At 40.1% G+C, this 18,167-nt stretch overlaps 1 protein-coding gene across 10 annotated transcripts in view; it reads left to right on the top strand.

The window, feature by feature from the left end:
• Window positions 1-17,942, top strand: part of LOC109472794 (lysine-specific histone demethylase 1A-like) — a 20,645-nt gene extending 2,703 nt beyond the window's left edge. For 2 of the 10 annotated variants that reach the window (XM_019772657.1, XM_019772655.1), the window contains exons 3-18: window positions 973-1,118; window positions 1,682-1,760; window positions 1,909-2,001; window positions 2,955-3,061; window positions 3,783-3,864; window positions 4,542-4,636; window positions 5,291-5,308; window positions 7,058-7,200; window positions 7,806-7,896; window positions 9,317-9,451; window positions 10,676-10,749; window positions 11,294-11,541; window positions 12,822-13,009; window positions 13,859-14,101; window positions 15,602-15,748; window positions 16,803-17,942. In XM_019772657.1, the coding sequence (XP_019628216.1) occupies window positions 973-1,118; window positions 1,682-1,760; window positions 1,909-2,001; window positions 2,955-3,061; window positions 3,783-3,864; window positions 4,542-4,636; window positions 5,291-5,308; window positions 7,058-7,200; window positions 7,806-7,896; window positions 9,317-9,451; window positions 10,676-10,749; window positions 11,294-11,541; window positions 12,822-13,009; window positions 13,859-14,101; window positions 15,602-15,748; window positions 16,803-16,991 (2,078 nt within the window). In that variant the 3' untranslated portion in view covers window positions 16,992-17,942. Of the gene's footprint in view, window positions 1-972; window positions 1,119-1,681; window positions 1,761-1,908; window positions 2,002-2,954; window positions 3,062-3,782; window positions 3,865-4,541; window positions 4,637-5,269; window positions 5,309-7,057; window positions 7,201-7,805; window positions 7,897-9,316; window positions 9,452-10,675; window positions 10,750-11,293; window positions 11,542-12,821; window positions 13,010-13,858; window positions 14,102-15,601; window positions 15,749-16,802 lie in introns of all 10 variants that reach the window. The other 8 variants (XM_019772654.1, XM_019772649.1, XM_019772652.1 and 5 more) reach the window with 7 other exon arrangements.
• The last annotated feature ends 225 nt before the right edge of the window (window positions 17,943-18,167 follow it).

Genomic DNA, 18,167 nt, shown 5'->3' with positions numbered 1-18,167 from the left:
GTTAAAGAGGCAATATATGAAAGAATGTACAACCCCACCCTCAACAGGGAAGGGGGGCTACGGGTCGATCTTTCCGGCACTTGGGATTTGGCACTCCCAGCCCCGAGGACAGACAACACTTAAGCTCCTGTCCTGTATAACAGGAGCTTTCAGACTAATTTGCATCATCTTGTCTTGAATTGTACTGACTTTTGTTCCTTTTTCGACTTCCAAAAAATTTGTCTTCACTTTATTTGCATATCAATAAACAGGTTGTGTAATATAAACCTGCTTTCCCCTCTGGTCTCTCAGTCACTGACGAAAGCTAGTGGATACTAGCTGAAACGTCTGACGTTTTCAAAATCATATCCAGTTGCTTGAGTAACTGTTTTTTGGCATTTGGTCATGAGTCTTGTTTTTAGATGGAGATTTCTATTGGAGATCGTTTTTGGCCAGAAGCTTCTTAGTATTCTATAGCAGTGTACAAAATACTTTTTAAACCAGGTTGCAGTGAGCAACCTACGGCAAAAATTAGGTTGCCCATCAGAATTTTAGGTTGCCCCACCTATAACATATAAGTTACTTCTTTCTTCAAATTAAGTAATGTTACATACATAAGCCTTTGACAATATTTTTGACAGCCTTGATTTTTTTTTGGGGGGGGGGGCATTCTTAAAATTCGGGTAGCATACTGGGCTACCTAAGTTCAAAAATAGGTTGCCCCAAGTAAAATTTGGTTGCCCGGGGCAACGGGGCAACCAGGTATTTTGCACGCTGACTTTGGCCAACATTTTAAGGGGCAAATTTTGTAAAGTTATGTTTTCCCTTTGTTAAAGCTTCCCTCTGTTATAACCCGGCAGTACTGGTTTGGAACTATAATTGTACAATTTGTGGTGTGGGAGTATTGTTTTAGGTGGCTGATCATGAGCTGCAGTAGGTTTGTATTATTGGATCCATTTTTTAACTTTAAACATCTACCATTTCTTGTTTTAGATGCAGTAACAGGTCTGGAAGGTGCAGCGTTCCAGAGCAGACTCCCACACGACAAGATGACGTCACAAGAGGCGGCCTGCTTCCCAGATATCATCCAGAGTCCGCAACAAACACAGAAACTCTTCCTCTACATCAGGAACAAAATTGTACGTTCAAACATTGAACAATTTATTTGTCTGTCTACATTCAACCATACAAGTGGCGTTGGGTGGCATAGTGGTAGATCATTCGACTGTGAACCGGGAGACCCGGGTTTGATCCCGAGTTGTACCCGGGACATGTCTGGACATGTGCCCCGACGTTGTGTCCTTGGGAAAGGCACTTTACACACTTCCTCACTCCACCCAGGTGTGAATGGGTACCTAACTTCGGTTGGGGAAAGTTGTATTGAGGTCACTTTGTGGCGCCGAATGGCAGCCGCACAGACCCTTGCGACAGTTCCACAAAAATGTAGGTGGAACAAATATGTATCATGTGTATTATGTGTATCATTATGTGTATTATTACCATTTGTATCATCTGATTGTAAACCCTGCATCAATTCAGAACTATAAGGCTGCGATCGCACTGGTGATGTTTGGCCAATAAACCATTAATTAAATTTTATTAAAATACATTGAGAAGAAAGTTTTTAAAGTGTAATGCTTTCCAAAACTGCATACATGTATGTCTTGATATGTATGTGACATTGTATATTTGTTTAATACAGCTTCAGCTTTGGTTAGAGAATCCCAAGTTGCAGCTGACTTTTGAGAATGCCCTGCCACAAATCGAGGCACCATACAACAGTAAGTAGACATTTCTTGTTGTTTACTGCCAAAATATGTTTGCTAGACAAAAGAAAATTAGCTATCATAATCTATTCTTGCATTTCATAACTCTTTGAGCAATAACATACATGTAACCCTCACTGACAGTGTTCCCATTTATTTTCAGGTGATACCACTTTGGTGATGAGGGTCCACAGCTACTTGGAGAGACATGGTTACATCAACTTTGGCGTGTACAAGCGCATCAAACCACTCCCAAGTATGTGATGTTATACATGTAGCATGTCCACTATATTAAGCCCCTGTCACACATTCACAACTTCCCCCCAAATATTTGTTCCCAAACACCAACTGACCAGGTTCGGCTAACGTTCAGGAGCATTTTTACCAGATTTAGGCCACGCCTACCTTTCTACAGGGATCAAAACGAATTTGAGCTAAATATGAGTCAAATTTGACTCCCGTACATGCCCCAAACACAACTGACTTACTCCCAAATGGTTGGCTGGTGTTCTGCTGACTTACAGCCAAGTACCAACAAACCATGGTCGAACCTCCCGTCCAATGTTTTAAACATTTTGATTCATGTATTTTAACAGTACAAAATACTTTTTTGAATCAGGTTAAGTGGGCAACCTACGGCAAAAATTAGGTTGCCCATCAGAATTTTAGGTTGCCCCACTTATAAGTTACTACTTTCCTCAAATTAAGTACTAGTAATGTTACATACATAAGCCTTTGACCATATTTCTAACAGCCTTTAGTTAACTGATACTACATGTAGTAATAGCCATTAATACCTAAAATTAAAAAAGCATCCGCCCAATACAGTGGTGCAAGCCAAGTGGGCATGATTTTTTTGGGGAGGGGGGGGGCATTCTTAAAATTCAGGTAGCACACTGGGCTACCTAGGTTCAAAAATAGGTTGCCCCAGGTAAAATTTGGTTGCCCGGGGCAACTGGGTAACCAGGTATTTTGCATGCTGCATCATGACGCATACTAGGTGATATACTGATATACTTGTTTCTCTGAGATTTTAAAGTCACTTCTTTTGAAGACTGTAAATGTTCTAAATAAATGTGACTTACATTTAAATTAGATGTGATTCAGACTTTCAATTCTCTCCCAAATACTAACAAAGTTTCTTTGACTTGAAACATTTTCACAAACTGTAGCAAAGCAGCTAACCGATGACATTTCCTTCCAATACAGCCAAGAAGATAGGAAAGGTGATAGTGATAGGTGCAGGAGTATCAGGACTGTCAGCAGCACGGCAGCTCCAGTGTTTTGGCATGGACGTCACAGTCTTAGAAGCAAGGGTGAGAAACTGAGATCATCTATGATATGTTGACTATATTATGGCACTATTGTACCAAATCTGCATGTAAACATGTCCAGAGAATGATGTATACAACTGAGACCTGAAGGCCTGAGCCTTCTGAAGCCGGTCTCTTGCTAGATAGTATCTGACATGGACTACTGTATTCTTACTGTACTGTAACTGAGAGTACCGGTAAGAGGCTTCAAATTTGTCATAGTGTAGTGCTGATACAAGCTTCCAACGCATGTGTTAGCACACTCATCAAGACAGTAAGGCCATACCAATTTAATTTGTTAGTTCTCGGATTTGCCTCTTTATTTTTTTCTCATTTGCAAAAAAAAACAACTTCTGGTTCTGAATCATCTCAAATATACTCATATTTTGCCCCCAACAGTTGAGGAAAGTCCTTTTCTTCCTAGTTGTTACAGTTTTTCCATATATCAATGCAGTGGTTTGATTAAAACTTCAAAATCCATTGTTTAAATATTAACCCAGCCTTTTGTGTTGACTTCATGGCTCCTATCGTAGCATTTGGGGCTATAATAGGATGCCTAGACCTGTTTTTATTTTTATTTTTTTTCGCCATCACTTTTAACCAACAAATTAAATTGGTATGGCCAAAATGCCATTGAAAATTCTGTATTTTTTGTATTGAGCTATGTTGCTAACGTTACGTTGTTAAGTTACAAATGCCAACATGGTCATTTCTTTGTCCTCAGGACCGAGTTGGAGGGAGGGTTGCCACCTTCCGGAAGGGCAACTATGTTGCAGACCTGGGGGCAATGGTAGTAACGGGGCTGGGTGAGTAAGGCTTTATTGGCTAGCTCAAATATTTAACATCCTCCCTGCAGACTTGTCTTCTACAACTACAAAGATTGTAGCACATGAAAAGACCAACAACAAGAATAATGCTAAAGATGTCAGATACAAAACTTTAAGTTTAACACATCTTTAGTCGTCAAAGAATGAGACAAAAAGAAGTGGATGCTACTTGAAACATCTGACAGATTTTAAAATCTATGCAGTTGATAAAGTAATTATTGTCTTATGTGTCCTCTTTTGGATGTCTAAATTCCATGAATGCACAACCAGAGTTGGAAGTTTTTTAAGAAGTCGAAGTTGGAAGAAGTTGGAAGTTTTTTAAGAAAGGAATTTAGGAAGTTTTTTTTATGTCCCTCTGCAAAGTTTCTTCATGTCAAGTGCATGTTTTGAGAATTGGACACAGACTGACTACAGTAACTGTAATCACTTTTATGTTCGTGGTAGCAAAAGGTCGCAGTCTGAGAAAAATGGACATGTTCGCTGAACTATATAGTTGTGGTGGCAGCAGGTGAAGCTAAAAGAAAGTCATTGAATTATTTGTTCACAGTAAGGATAAGTTCGCAGTACAGAAGTGAGCACGAAAGCCGCAAATAGTTAAGTGCTGCAAAGAAATCGTGATTCGCAGTACCCTTCTCATGTTATTTTAACCTGTTCAGGTGGAAATCCTGTGACTGTGCTGAGCCGGCAGATTGACATGCACCTGAGTAAGATCCGACAGAAATGTCCGCTCCACGAGGGGGACGGGCAAACGGTAGGTGATATCGCTAAGTGCCACAGAACGGAAGACTTGTCAATAACATTTTACACTGCTTCAAACGGTTTACACATTTTGGACTTGGCAATTAAAGCCTGTTACACATAGCAGAATATGGCCTTCCAAACACTAGCTGAACACCCCCAACCGTGGTTAGGAGTAGGTCGGAGAAAAGTCGGTCGGTATTCAGCAAGTTCGGCTACTATTTGCCCGCGATAGTCAAATGTTTCAGAATATTTAAAACATTCACGGGTCAGTCAGTTCAATCATACATTGTAGTTTGGTTGTGAGTTAGCAGAACACCAGCCAACCATTCAGATGTTTTTCTTGAAGTCAAATTTGACTCAGATTTAACTGTTTGATTCTTATAGAAAGGTAGGTGTAGACTAAATCTGGTCAAGAGTGCTCCTGAACGTTAGTGGAACCTGGTTGGCTGGTGTTTGGGAACAAATCGGGTGAAGTTCATGAATGTATGACAAGGGCTTTAGACATATTATCTTTGATTTAAAATGGCCCAAACTGATTGTATGCAACATCATGTAAAATTTTGTATGCTACGGTCAGTCGGCCATTTGTACATGATGTTATTTGAATGTGTATTTAAACTTGTCTGTCTTCTTTTGTATGTTGACGGCCGGCTGCCAAACCCAGGAGGGTAGATGTAAGCTTGTACGTATCACTCAGCTAAGTATCTACTTATTGTAGTGGTGGCACTTTTATTGGCTCCACCCCTGGTGTGTCGCCAAAAAATATGGAAGGGTCTGTAGTGATCCATGCATTCTGCTACTACTAATCACTCATATATCCTGAACACAGCAGTTTTGGCTCACTTGCTTTGCTGAAGCCAAGAAAGAACTCGCTGATAATTGAGGCTAGGTGTCTGGCAAAGAAGTAATCGGTGCTTTTCTCATTATTTTGCTAGTTGCTTTATTTTCTCTTGAGGAAAAAATGTAGGGAAGCCTACGTCTTCACTTGCTTTTTGCTTCTGCACAAGGTTTCCTTGGTTGGCAGCCTGAACTTTTTATGTCAAGTTTGCAACTTTGCTTTTATTCAATGCCCAATTTGCCACTATTCAGACGAAGTGATTTTTGACAACTATCCATGCTAAAATTGGAGTTTTCTTTTACACAACCAGTAATGTCTTGTGCTTGCTTATGTTTCAATGTCTGTCAGACATCTTCCTCAGAGCTTCTGACTGGAGTTCTGCTTCTTGCTGCTGTTATAAGACATATACATTTGGCGCTTTTGGAAGCTCTAAGATATCTGATAAGAATAGAAATATAAGCAAGCGAGAGACAGTACTGGTTGTGTAAAAGAAAACTCCAGTATCCGGCTATGACAGGGTTCTTACCAGAATTTTTTCACAGAATTTCCATGGTGCAAGCCGTGCAATGTGTCCCAAAAACATGACCACACTAGGGGTCTGGCAATCTCCCTGAAAAATCTCAAAACTCATAACCCTCTGAAACACTATTTCCTGCTTATTCAGTTATTGAGGGACAGATTTTGTAAAGGTAATATGCTCCCTGTTATAGTTTCATTCTAAAATCAAATTTCAATTTTTTTTAATGATTTATGAAAGGTCACGATGTTCCTCCAAAAAGAAATGGTGGCTAAGAGAGAGTATAGGGGGCTAAATCACAGCATGGGGGGTCCAAATCATAGCATAGGGCACCTCTACATGCTAACAGCATGGTGAGAACCCTGCTATATTCTACCAACCTGATGAAATTCATTTCGGCATGAAAGTTCATCTGAGTTGGTACAATACATAATGAGAATTAAACTGTTCTCCAACGCAAGAGAATTGACTCACCAGAATCACTCGGTCTTCATTGGCTTTCTGGCCCAAGTCGGGGGGTGGTACTGACTTCTTACGAACTTTGACCCAGTGCTGACGTCACACGTGGGTAAAAGTCATGTGTCTACAGCACTTGGGTCAGAAATAGAGAGAGAGAGAGAGAGACTGGTTTATTTGTGCCATACAAGTACACACAAAGCCTGTAAGCAGCCATATTTGGCTGAATTGGGAAGGCTTTAAAACACAGTATGCACTTATAGTACAGCTATTTGATAAAAATTCGTTACATTTGATAAAAACCTATTCGTTGCATATCAAGTTTACATTAAAAATTACCACATGTTAAAAATACAAAAATGCAATATAAAACAGTTTTCAATGTTTCCTTCCAGTTAAAATTACAGAAATAGTCTGTTATAATATGCAGGGTTGTATACGTAAAGCTGATGAAGTGGATCATTTTTCATAGTTCAAAAGCTGATGAAGACCGAGTGATTTGGTCGAAAATTCCAGTGAGTCAATTCTCTTGAGTTGGGGAAAAGTTGAATTCTCATCATAAATCAATTTCGGAACTGTGCACACTTTTTTACAAGCCTACTGCTGGTGTTTTCTGACAGGTGTCCAAGGACAAGGATGAGATGGTGGAGCGAGAGTTTAACCGCCTGTTGGAGGCAACATCGTACCTCTCACATCACCTGGACTTTAACTACCTGGAGGGCAAACCTGTGTCCCTGGGACAGGCACTGGAGCTGGTTATCAAGTGAGAGCCATAGCTTACAGTTAGACCATGTTGATTTCATTGTATGGATGACAATCATGTTGATTTCATTGTATGGATGACATCCTCCCAAAACTGATTCAAGTGTGCAAAAAAAAAGTTTGGCAAAAAAGGCTGCTTTAGTTCTGAAATCTATGTGATCATGAAGGTTGAACAAATGACTAAACACACATAGGCAACTAATATATAATGATAACTCAGTATCATTTTCCAATATATTTTTTTTAAACTTAAGGCATATTTTTGCTCATTTTGCAGCTGCTTTGTACGATTTACAGTATGGCCTTAAAAACGTAGATATGTAACATTATACCTATAAAAATATAATGTCAATATTTTTTGCCTCCGAGGAAGTAAATATCCTTCCACATTTTCGAAGGTTTTCGGTCGCATTTTTGTATGCAACTGGGTCAGTCTATTGAACAAGACCAGAGTGACTGGTCGAAAGTTCTAGGTGAGAACAATCCATTGTGTTGGAACAAAAGTTTTAACTTCAAGCATGAAACTACATTGTACCAACACAGATGAACTTTCAGGATAGTATGATAACAGAAGATGACAAACTGTCCTATTTTCCTGTGTTCTAGGTTACAGGAGAAACATGTGAAGGAGAAACAGTGTGAACACATCAGGAACATCATCAAACTACAGGAGGAGATGAAGGGAAACCAGCAGAAGGTTTGGCACCGCACATTCATTGCCTTGTAGAAATTTAGAGGAAAACTCTTGACTCTTAAATTGGATCATGATACCATTCTTAAATCAATTCTGGTCAGAGCTGGAAATACTGGGTGCACGTGCACCTTAGTGCACCCAAAATTAGAGCTGCGCACCTAATTTTTTTCTGTGGGTGCACTGGTGCACCCAAATACTTTTGTAGGAATTTTGAACATTAGAAATGTATAAATGTATACCGGATATTCTTGGTCTCTAAGTATTAGAAAAATAATAAAATTTTTGTTCTAGTACTTGTTTAAGATTTTGAAGTTAGCTTTCATTTTAGATTCAAGCTCAGAAGAGGAGCAGTAAGATCTGCAATTAGGTTTTGTTTCATATGGTGTACCCCAAAAATATTTTGTGCACCTAATGTTTTAGGGTTAGGTTTCCCAAAAATGAATTTCGAGCTCTGCTGGTAAATGCTAACTGAAATGCCCAGTGCTGTATTACATGTAATTATCAAGAGAACCCCGTCACACATTTACAAATTTAGCCTTCCAAACGCTAGCCTTACATCTACCAACCATGGTTAGGAGTAGGTCAGAGCAAAGTTGCGTGGTCAGCTGGTGTTCGGCAAGGTCGACTACTGTTCAGCTGTACAATGTTCCAAAATGTTTCAAACAACAGTGTTGATCAGGAGGTTTGGTCATAGTTGGCTAGTGTTCGGCTGTAAGTCTTCAGAACTCCAGCCAACCATTCAGGACTACAATGTAGGTCATGGGGCGTGTTCATTTGTCAAATTTTACTCAAATTCAACTCAGATTCATTTTTATTCGTATAGAAGATAGTCATCACTAAAATCTGTGCAGACTGCTTCTGAACCTCCGCACTGGTGTTGACTGTTGACCACAGTATGATGATTACCTTGGAGACCTGAAGGCTTGTCGCCTTGTGAAGTCATCCTTGCTGTTTCCTGACTTTGGTCTCAGTCCAAACTACATTATCACTACTGCAGCAGTATCAAGCACAGCAGTAGTCAATAAGCTATAGGATTTATTTTCTTCTGGATGCAGAAGTATCGAGTATTGTTTTGGGTGGCTGACTTGTAAATTTGGTTGTTTCAAGTACAGACAGTTGAAGGCTAGGGTGGAAGTTGGTTTTCACTGTGGTTGGTATGTAGAGGAATTCAGGGAATAATGTGATACACGATTGAAGTACATTATACAATCCCCAGAACAATCCAACACATTCATGAAAACCCAAAACGAGAGAACACAAGGAGGGATACAAGCTTAGCTATGTTTGGGATTGTAAATGCAAAAGCACTGCCTATGTTGGCTATATCACTGATTCCTTGTTCAGGATTTTAAGGAAAAACATAGTTTTCTGTACCGACAGAATGTTGACTGGGATTTTTAATTTTATTATTTGTGTATTTCAGCTGTCGAGTTTGTATGAGAAGATAAAAGAGCTCCATGGGCAGTGGAAGGAGGCGTCAGAGGTGAAACCACCCCGGGACATCACAGCAGAGTTCCTGGTGAAAAGCAAACACAGGGACCTGTCTGCTACCTGCAAGGTACGCTAGGAAACTGTGTTAGATCAGTGTGAAAAATACCTGGTTGCCCAGTTGCCCCGGGCAACCAAATTTTACTTGGGGCAACCTATTTTTGAACCTAGTTAGCCCAGTGTGCTACCTGAATTTTAAGAATGCCCCCCCCCCCATCATGCCCACATGGCTTGCACCACTGTATCCGGCAGATGCTTTTTAATGTTAGGTATTAATGGCTATTACTAGTATCAGTTAACTAAAGGCTGTTAGAAATGTTGTCAAAGGCTTATGTATGTAACATTACTTAATTTGAGGAAAGTAGTAACTTACAGGTGGTGCAACCTAAAATTCTGATGGGCAACCTAATTTTTGCCATAGGCTGCCCACTGAGCAACCTGGTTCAAAAAAGTATTTTGTACACTGTTAGATGCTCATCTCACTAGGTTATTTGCGCATAGGACACCCTACACTGTGAATTGGACCCCCTATGCTGTGATCTAGCCCCTTACACTGTCTTTCAACTAGCATAGGGGTGTATCTTTTTGGGGGAGCCTTCATAAATCTTTTTTTTTAAATCACAATTTTACTTGAGAATGAAGCGATAACAGGGAAAACATTACTTTACAAATTTTGTCCCTCAAAAAAGCAGGAAGTAGTGTCTAGGATGGTTATAACTTTTGTGGTTGTGATTTTTGGGACGTAATGCAAAGTTGTCCTTCTGTACCTGACTCGTATGATGTGAAAAAATACTCTAGTGAGAATCCAGGCTATGGTTTGAAAGAATTGTCCCACTTGTGAAGAAAATTACACACTAATTTATCACATCATTATGATCAAGATTTATCTTTTGAATCTTGTATTTTCCTTTATCATCTCATTCCGTAACTTCATGTTTTTAATTATGTTTACCAAAGGAAAACATTGTTTTTACTACATTTCTTCTTCCTCTTCTGTTCCAAACACTAACCTCTGACCTGACCAATGACATGATTTGTTGACGTCTGTCACCATGGTGACTGGTGTTAGGTTAAATAATGTTTCAATTTCATGGTCTGCTCTACTCCTGTCACCATATACTCGTAGTACATGTACAAATGTATGTAAATGTATTCGAGTGAAAATTAACAGGGCAGACCATGTCCAAAGGTAAACATTATGCATTTGCTTTGCAAATGTTACTTCTCTAGTTTAAGGGTTTTTGTCACTACCAAACATGATGGTTGATATCCTAAATGTTTCCCTTGATTGTAGGAGTTTGATGAGCTGACATCACAGCAGAATGGCCTGGAAGAGAAACTGTCTGAGTTAGAGGCCAACCCACCAAGGTTGTACCTGATGTTTTCTTCACATCTGTCTTTCAATACCTTTATCCTGCTTTTTATACTTTCTTCACATTGCTATCCTGTGTTACACAATCTCTCACTGTCATTGGCTGATTAGGTCTTCTCCCTGACCAATGAAAGAGCTACTAGAAGTGTGATGTAGTCAGGTTACTGTCTCCAAAAAAACTTTTGTGTTTCTGGTTTTCTGACTGACCCCAGCAAAAAAAAGGTTGACTGTTTCCACTTCCACTTTTTAGGTTGACTGTTTCCACTTCCATTGAATTTCTAACCTTTAAAAAATTATTTCATTTAAAAGCAGATTTTCATTGAGTAAATTTGGTGAAATATTAGTTACTTCGAGCATGACGAGTCTTTATTTATTGGATCAGTTCAGCCAAAATTTAAAACAAAAACAGAAAAATAATCTCAGCCCCAAGTTCTAGTTTTTTTTCTGGACTGAAAGCAGAAACACAAACGTTTTTTTTTCCTAGTCTTGAGCATATCATTGTACTCACCACTTCTCTCTCTGTGTCTTGGTGCTACAAAGCAGTGATGTGTATCTATCATCAAGAGATCGCCAAATCCTGGACTGGCATTTTGCCAACCTGGAGTTTGCCAACGCCACGCCCCTCTCCACCCTGTCCCTCAAACACTGGGACCAGGACGATGATTTTGAGTTCTCCGGGAGTCATCTCACGGTGAGGAACGGATACTCGTGTCTGCCCGTGGCGCTGTCGGAAGGACTGGACATCAAACTGAACACAGCGATAAGACAAGTCCGCTACACACCCTCAGGTCAGAGACTTTCTTAAAAAAAAAAAGGGGAATCAAATCCTAACTCTTTAAACTCCAGGGTTTGAAGTACCTTTTTTTGCATACCTGCACTGGTGCACTTACATTGAAGATTACCTGCAGCAGACAAATTTTACCTGCGCCACTCAGAGTTTAGGATGTATGGATCAAACTAAAAACTGTCCAGAAACATTTGCCATTGTCAATTTTGTATCTCATATCTCAGCCTGCTCAGCTTCAATTTTACCTGCACAAACCTGCATATGCAGAGAGTATTTCGAGCCTTAATTCTGATCTTATTAACTTATTTTTCACTTTTTTTAGTAACATTTGTTGACTTGTTTTTCTTGTTTCTTTCTTGTTCAAAGTAGGATGATCTAGAAGAAGGTCTGATGATGTCCTTCCATGAGTGAACCACAGACAGTGGCTGGATAGTAGATTCTGACTTTGAACATCTTACAACAGTTACTGACAATCGTTTTTTTTCCTTCTTTTTCTCAGCTCAAGTTCTGAGTGTTTCTGTTCTTCTGAGCTTTTATTTCAGCATATGTCAACGTCTTCAACTAACATTCTTTTCCTTTTGTTACATGCTTTTTAATGCCAAGTTTTGTTGTCATTGTTTGCTTTGAAATAATTAATATTATATGAGCAATTGTTGAAAGTTGTACGATTAGACAACACCTTCAACCAACATTCTATTCCTTTATTACGACGTTTTAATGCATAGGATTGTAATGCTTCACATTATAATATATATGTATATGTCATGTTGCATAAAAGAAAGTCAAAAGTTGTACACTTAGACTATATTCAGTAGCGTGCCTAGTCCAGTGGTTAGTGGCCATGCCATGGACCAAGAGGTTGGGAGTTCGAATCCCGGCTGTTATTGCCCAACCAACATGCACCCTACTGGAAAGGGTGGCAATTTCCAGGATGGTCCGCTGTTCATTGTGCTTGTCGAAAGGAGCTAGGGGAATTTCCCCGTACAATGAACATGTAAATACTGTACATACATATAGCATCCGTCTTCTCTGTCACGACCAGCCAGTGGGAGATTAGCTCTTCAATGAGCTAAAACTGGATCAAGATCATTTTATTTCATTTATTTATTTTACACTCAGGACTACAAATGTATGTCACTGGGTAAATAAAATAAATACATAACATGTACATACTCAATAGATACAGCAAGAAAACAAACTAATTACATTGACATAAAGCAAATAACATGGAACATATGTACATTTCCATTTTATCTAACGACATTTCCCCCTACTATCTAGGATGTGAGGTGGTTGCACAGAACCTGAGAAGTGGAGGTTCGACGTACACATATAAGTGTGACGCTGTCCTCTGTACCCTCCCCCTGGGTGTCCTGAAACAACAGCCTCCAGCTGTGCAGTTCTTTCCTCCTCTACCAGAGTGGAAGATGGCAGCTGTGCACCGTATGGGCTACGGCAATCTTAACAAGGTACAAAATTTTGTTGTTTGTATGTGACTTGTGTATTTGTTTGTATGTATTTTCCATGTTTGTTTATGTATGATACAGGGCCCCACAGAAAAGCAATGTTAACCACTGAGTGGGCAACCCTGGATGGAAATGATAGAAAATGAATAAAATAAATAAAATTATGAAACAAGTTCAAACTGTAATTTCCAACACAGGAAATCAGACTTTTCACCTGTACAACTCCAGTCTTTGTCAAGGTTTGAAAAAATTGGGGCAAAGTCCCATTTTTGTGGTGACTTTTATCAACACAGATGAAGTTGTAAGAGGCAGATTTATTGATGGTTTATGAAAATCTGTTACTTGGGTCATGCAATTTTAGAGTTAGCTATGGCCCAATAAACAGAGGGGCCGCTAGGAGCATGATTTAGACCTTGGAAAAAATGTTGTGTTTCCTGTTTCCTGACGGACCCTAGAAAAAAATGCTGACCCTAGACTTTTTTTGGGTGAACCCCAGCAAGGGACATTTTTTTTAGCTGATCGACCATTTAGCACCATGATCTGACACCTGAGTGAAGAAACATTGTATATTATTAGTTTTCCAACATTGATATTGAAAATATAAGTGTCCTCATGCAAGAATTATTTTGTTAAACTGTATTGTACAATGTATAAGTTGCATCACTAGCTAAATACATGTATATAGAGAGGTCGCCAAGGTCAAAAGAAAAAAAAAGATAATCCCTATCTACGGACCCTAATCTTTTCAGGACTGAAACAGATAACACAACTTTTTTTTCGTAGGCCTTAGTTATGCTAAGCTACTGCAAGGACACGCTGAAATGTGAGATCTCATGCTTGTGTTATTCCCAGGTTGTGTTGTGCTTTGACCGGGTGTTCTGGGACCCTAACGTGAACCTGTTCGGGCACGTGGGCAGCACGACGGCCAGCCGCGGGGAACTCTTCCTGTTCTGGAACCTGTACAAGGCTCCGACCCTCATCGCGCTGGTGGCCGGCGAGGCCGCCGCCATCATGGAGAACGTGAGCGATGACGTGATTGTTGGACGAGCCATCACCGTCCTGAAGGGCATATTTGGCAACAGTGCCGTGCCACAGGTAGATAACACTGAAAGGAAGGCTAGGACTGAGGGTGACATGGAATAAAGCATGTCATGCCCGTAGCCAGGGGGGTTCGGGGGGTTCGGAAGAACCCCCACAAGGCTCAAAGGTCCACTTTTTGGTCCACTTTTTATGTAAAGGTCCACTTTTTGGTCCACTTTTCATGTAAAGGTCCAAGATTTTTCTTGAAAAGATGGACTGGAAACATAGAAAAACTGCTCCCTTTGTCACTGAATAAAAATTTATATCTGATTTTTTCTTGGAAATCCTCTCAAAAATGCACGAAATGCCATTTTAGAAGTTTCATTTTTCAAAATTTTCTACTTCCCTCAAACTGCTTCCCTCAAGCACTGGGAAGAACCTTCCATTCAAAATCCTGGCTACAGGCATGCATGTTGTATTTTATTCATAACAGTGCCCAGATTAATTCCGGACTTCCAGTTTAATTCCGGACTACTTCCCATATCTCAGCAACCTTACATGTACATCTAGATGGGCTAATGTCATTAACTACAGGTAAAAATGATGTAAGAAATACATAGCAGCTATCGAGGACCCCTCAGGGGCTGGCTTCAGTCCCAGAATTCTGGCTCCAGTTCCAGAATTCGCAGAATTGGGTTAACCCCTAAGGGGTCCTCAATGGCTGTTACGTATTTCTTACATCATTTTTACCTGTAGTTAACGACATTAGCCCATCTAGATGTAAGGTTGCTGAGATATGGGAAATTAATCCGGACGATGTTTTATGTACTACACATCCGAGACAACACTTATTCCAATGTGCACCAAATTTGGTTGCCCTACAAAATGTAAGCAAAAAGATCTAACAACATCAATTCCAATGCGGGTATCCGGTACTCGAATTTTCGAAAGCTGTGCACACGGCAAAACATGTTCGATTTATTCTATGGAACTGTTAGAAGCCTGTGTGATGACCAAATAGAACGCCAGGCCTGTACCGCTAGTAGTTATCACGCGGTTGCCTTCAACAAGAACTGTTTCAACGCTCACATACTGGCCGAGGCGGGACACAGTTCATTTAAGAAGCCATAAGCTGGGCTACTGTAAACTTTAAAAATGTCGCTTTGTCTGAAAAAAAAATGATAACTTTCGCAAAAAACGATAACAGGGCAACTTAGCATCTCCAATACATACACTGTATCTAGCCTGGGTACCATCCTACTTGTATGCTGGCATACAAGTAGGATGGTACCCAGGCTAATACATATCCCACACAGAAAACAAGACTAGTGCAACAAGAGTGGGTATTTCGAACCTTACTGCTACTTGTCTCATTCGCTAAGGTATGACTTGATGAAATGTTGAAGTAGAGGTCTGAAGTGTGATGCATAATTTGCAAGACTGAGGTTATCACTGACGACAATGTCTTGCTAGATAGTAACTGACTTTCAGACTACCGTAGAAAAGCAACCACGTCTTTCGCCGATCTTGTTCAAGCTTGTTAAACGTGAAGATGGATTTTTGTGTCGTTTTCAGCCCAAGGAGACGGTAGTGACGCGGTGGCGAGCGGACCCGTGGTCGCGTGGATCGTACTCCTACGTTGCGGCGGGGTCGTCAGGGAACGACTATGATCTAATGGCCACACCTGTCGCTCCCAGCCCAGCCGTTCCGGGGACACCACAGGTGAGAACTGGACGTGATTTTTAGAGAACTTTAAAGGCACTTCTGAACTTTTTTTAATGTAGTAAGTTGAATCTAACAGGAACGGGTAACCCTATCCAATACCATTCTATGTTAGGTAAAAATTTGATTTTGCTGATTGAAAAAGGTTGCTTGTTTGGTATCCTAAGGGACTTATCAAGTAGCTTGTTTTGGGGCTATTTCAAATGCATCAAGTATGAAATAATTAAGTAAGATTCTGAAATTGCAGTAAATGTCATCATCGGACAGATCTCCTCATCCAGAATATTTTTTGTTTTGCCACGCGAGTTGCATTGAGCATCTATTGTAGACTTCTGGAAGAACTTTGTTGTCCAGATTGAATGTTAGCTAGACTGAAATTGTGAAGAATTTGCCTAACTGATAAGTGATATAGGAAAAACCCCAAATGGCATGCTTACTGGTTTGCCTAACTAGTTGGCCAGATGAAAGTCTGAAGAATGATGCATAATCTGCAAGGCTGATGACATCACTGAAGACAATGTCTTGCTAGATAGTAACTGACCTTCAGACTAAGATAAGACAATCTTAATTGACTCAAAACTACTACAGATTTCAGGGTCCTCACCAATATACATGTATACTAGTATTCACAGCATAGGGGTCAGGTACAGAAGGATAACTTCCAGTCCCAAAGATATGGCCACAATAGGGATTCTGGCATTTTCCCTGAAATATTTTTAGACTCATAACTTTGTGAAGACAATATTTCCTGCTTATTGAAGGACAAATTTTGTCAAGTGTTGTTTTCCCTCTGTTATTCAAAGATATATGGATGGTTACAAGGTACACCCCTACGCTGGTTGAAAGGCAGTGTAGGGGGCTAAATCATATTCATAGCATAGGGGGTCCAATTCGCAATATAGGGGGACCCTACACTCAAACAGCCTAGTTGGAAGCGAGGCTTGCTAGACTAGAAGGACTAGATAGTGTTGAATTGAAAGCAGTCAAAAGAAAAAGTAAGGCTACACTTTAATAAGTCATTGACATTGACATGTTCCTGTTTTGCCACCATCAGCAGGCCAGTAACATGCCGCGACTGTTCTTCGGTGGCGAGCACACCATCCGGAACTACCCGGCCACGGTCCACGGAGCCATGCTCAGCGGACTCCGGGAGGCAGGGCGCATCGCTGACCAGTTCCTCGGCGCCCCGTACATGATGAACCGCCAACAAACTCAGCAGCCCCCCACTGTAGTGGTCACCTAACCACGGGGTGTAGGATAGGTCGGGCTAAAAGTCTGTCAAGTGTACGTGTATTAGGTCTAGGAAAAAATGCTGTGTCTCCCCATTTCCCAACTGACCCTAGCCTTTTTGTTGTGTAGACCCATGCAACGGGACATAAATTTTTCGAGCTGATGAACCTTTTCTAGCTCCATGATCTGACACCTGAGTGATGAAACGTCGTACAATGTACAACTGGTGTTCCAACATACAAGTGTCCTCATGCAAGTTTTACTTTGTTAATCTGTATTGTATGAGCAAGGAGCTCTTTGGTGTAAGTTGGATCACTAGAGATCGCCAAAGTCTTTAAAAAAAAAAGAATACTGAAACAGGAAACACTACATTTTTTTCCTAGGGCTTATGGATTATTTTCAACAGAACAGATACACAAATCTACCAGTGAAAATTTTGTACAAGTCTCCTTCAAGATATGGCTGTAGTGATCAGGTGTAAATCTTTCTACTGTTTTGTTTAACTGTTGGCATTGTAAATAGATGATGGTAAGATATCGGTATGACAGCATATACAATAGTGATCACTGTCCTTTCAGGTTCAATATCAGACTTGTACACTGAGTATTTATTATGTGAAATAATTAGCAGCTGATTGTTCTCATACCATGATGAAGGGAAGAATAGAATTTCCAGAAAACTAGTTCTAGATGGTCGAATAGAGGTTCTTGACTACCAAATATTCATGTGAATACAGGAGAATAGTGACATTAAATGTAGAGCAGTTTGGTAGCACTGTCCACAATTCTAAATGATGTCAAATATAAGTTTCTCGGGAGTCCTATTTGGACTTACTGCATGGTATGTAGGATGACACTTCTATAGGTGATGCAATGACTTTGCATTATTCCCCTGCTGTATATAAACATTAGCTTTGTCATAAGTCGGACGTCCTTTCATATTTTATCTGCATATAATTTATAAATAAAGAGCATCCATTGTAATATGTAGGTCTGTGTTGATTTTATTTGTCACTTAAAATGCATAGATTTTACAAGGAGGTACACAGTACATGTAGATTGTGTACATGTATCTCCATGAACAGGGCTCGAAATACTTTTTCCTACACACCTGCACTGCTGCAGATCACATTGAAAATTAGCTGCACCAGACAAAATTTAGGAAGTATGGATCACACTACAAACTGATC

Source organism: Branchiostoma belcheri, unplaced genomic scaffold, assembly GCF_001625305.1.
Source record: "Branchiostoma belcheri isolate BF01 breed outbred unplaced genomic scaffold, Haploidv18h27 scaffold282, whole genome shotgun sequence".
NCBI classification, from domain to species: domain Eukaryota; kingdom Metazoa; phylum Chordata; class Leptocardii; order Amphioxiformes; family Branchiostomatidae; genus Branchiostoma; species Branchiostoma belcheri.
Note: the sequence above shows the minus strand (reverse complement) of the source record. Positions and strands in the feature narration are given on the sequence as shown.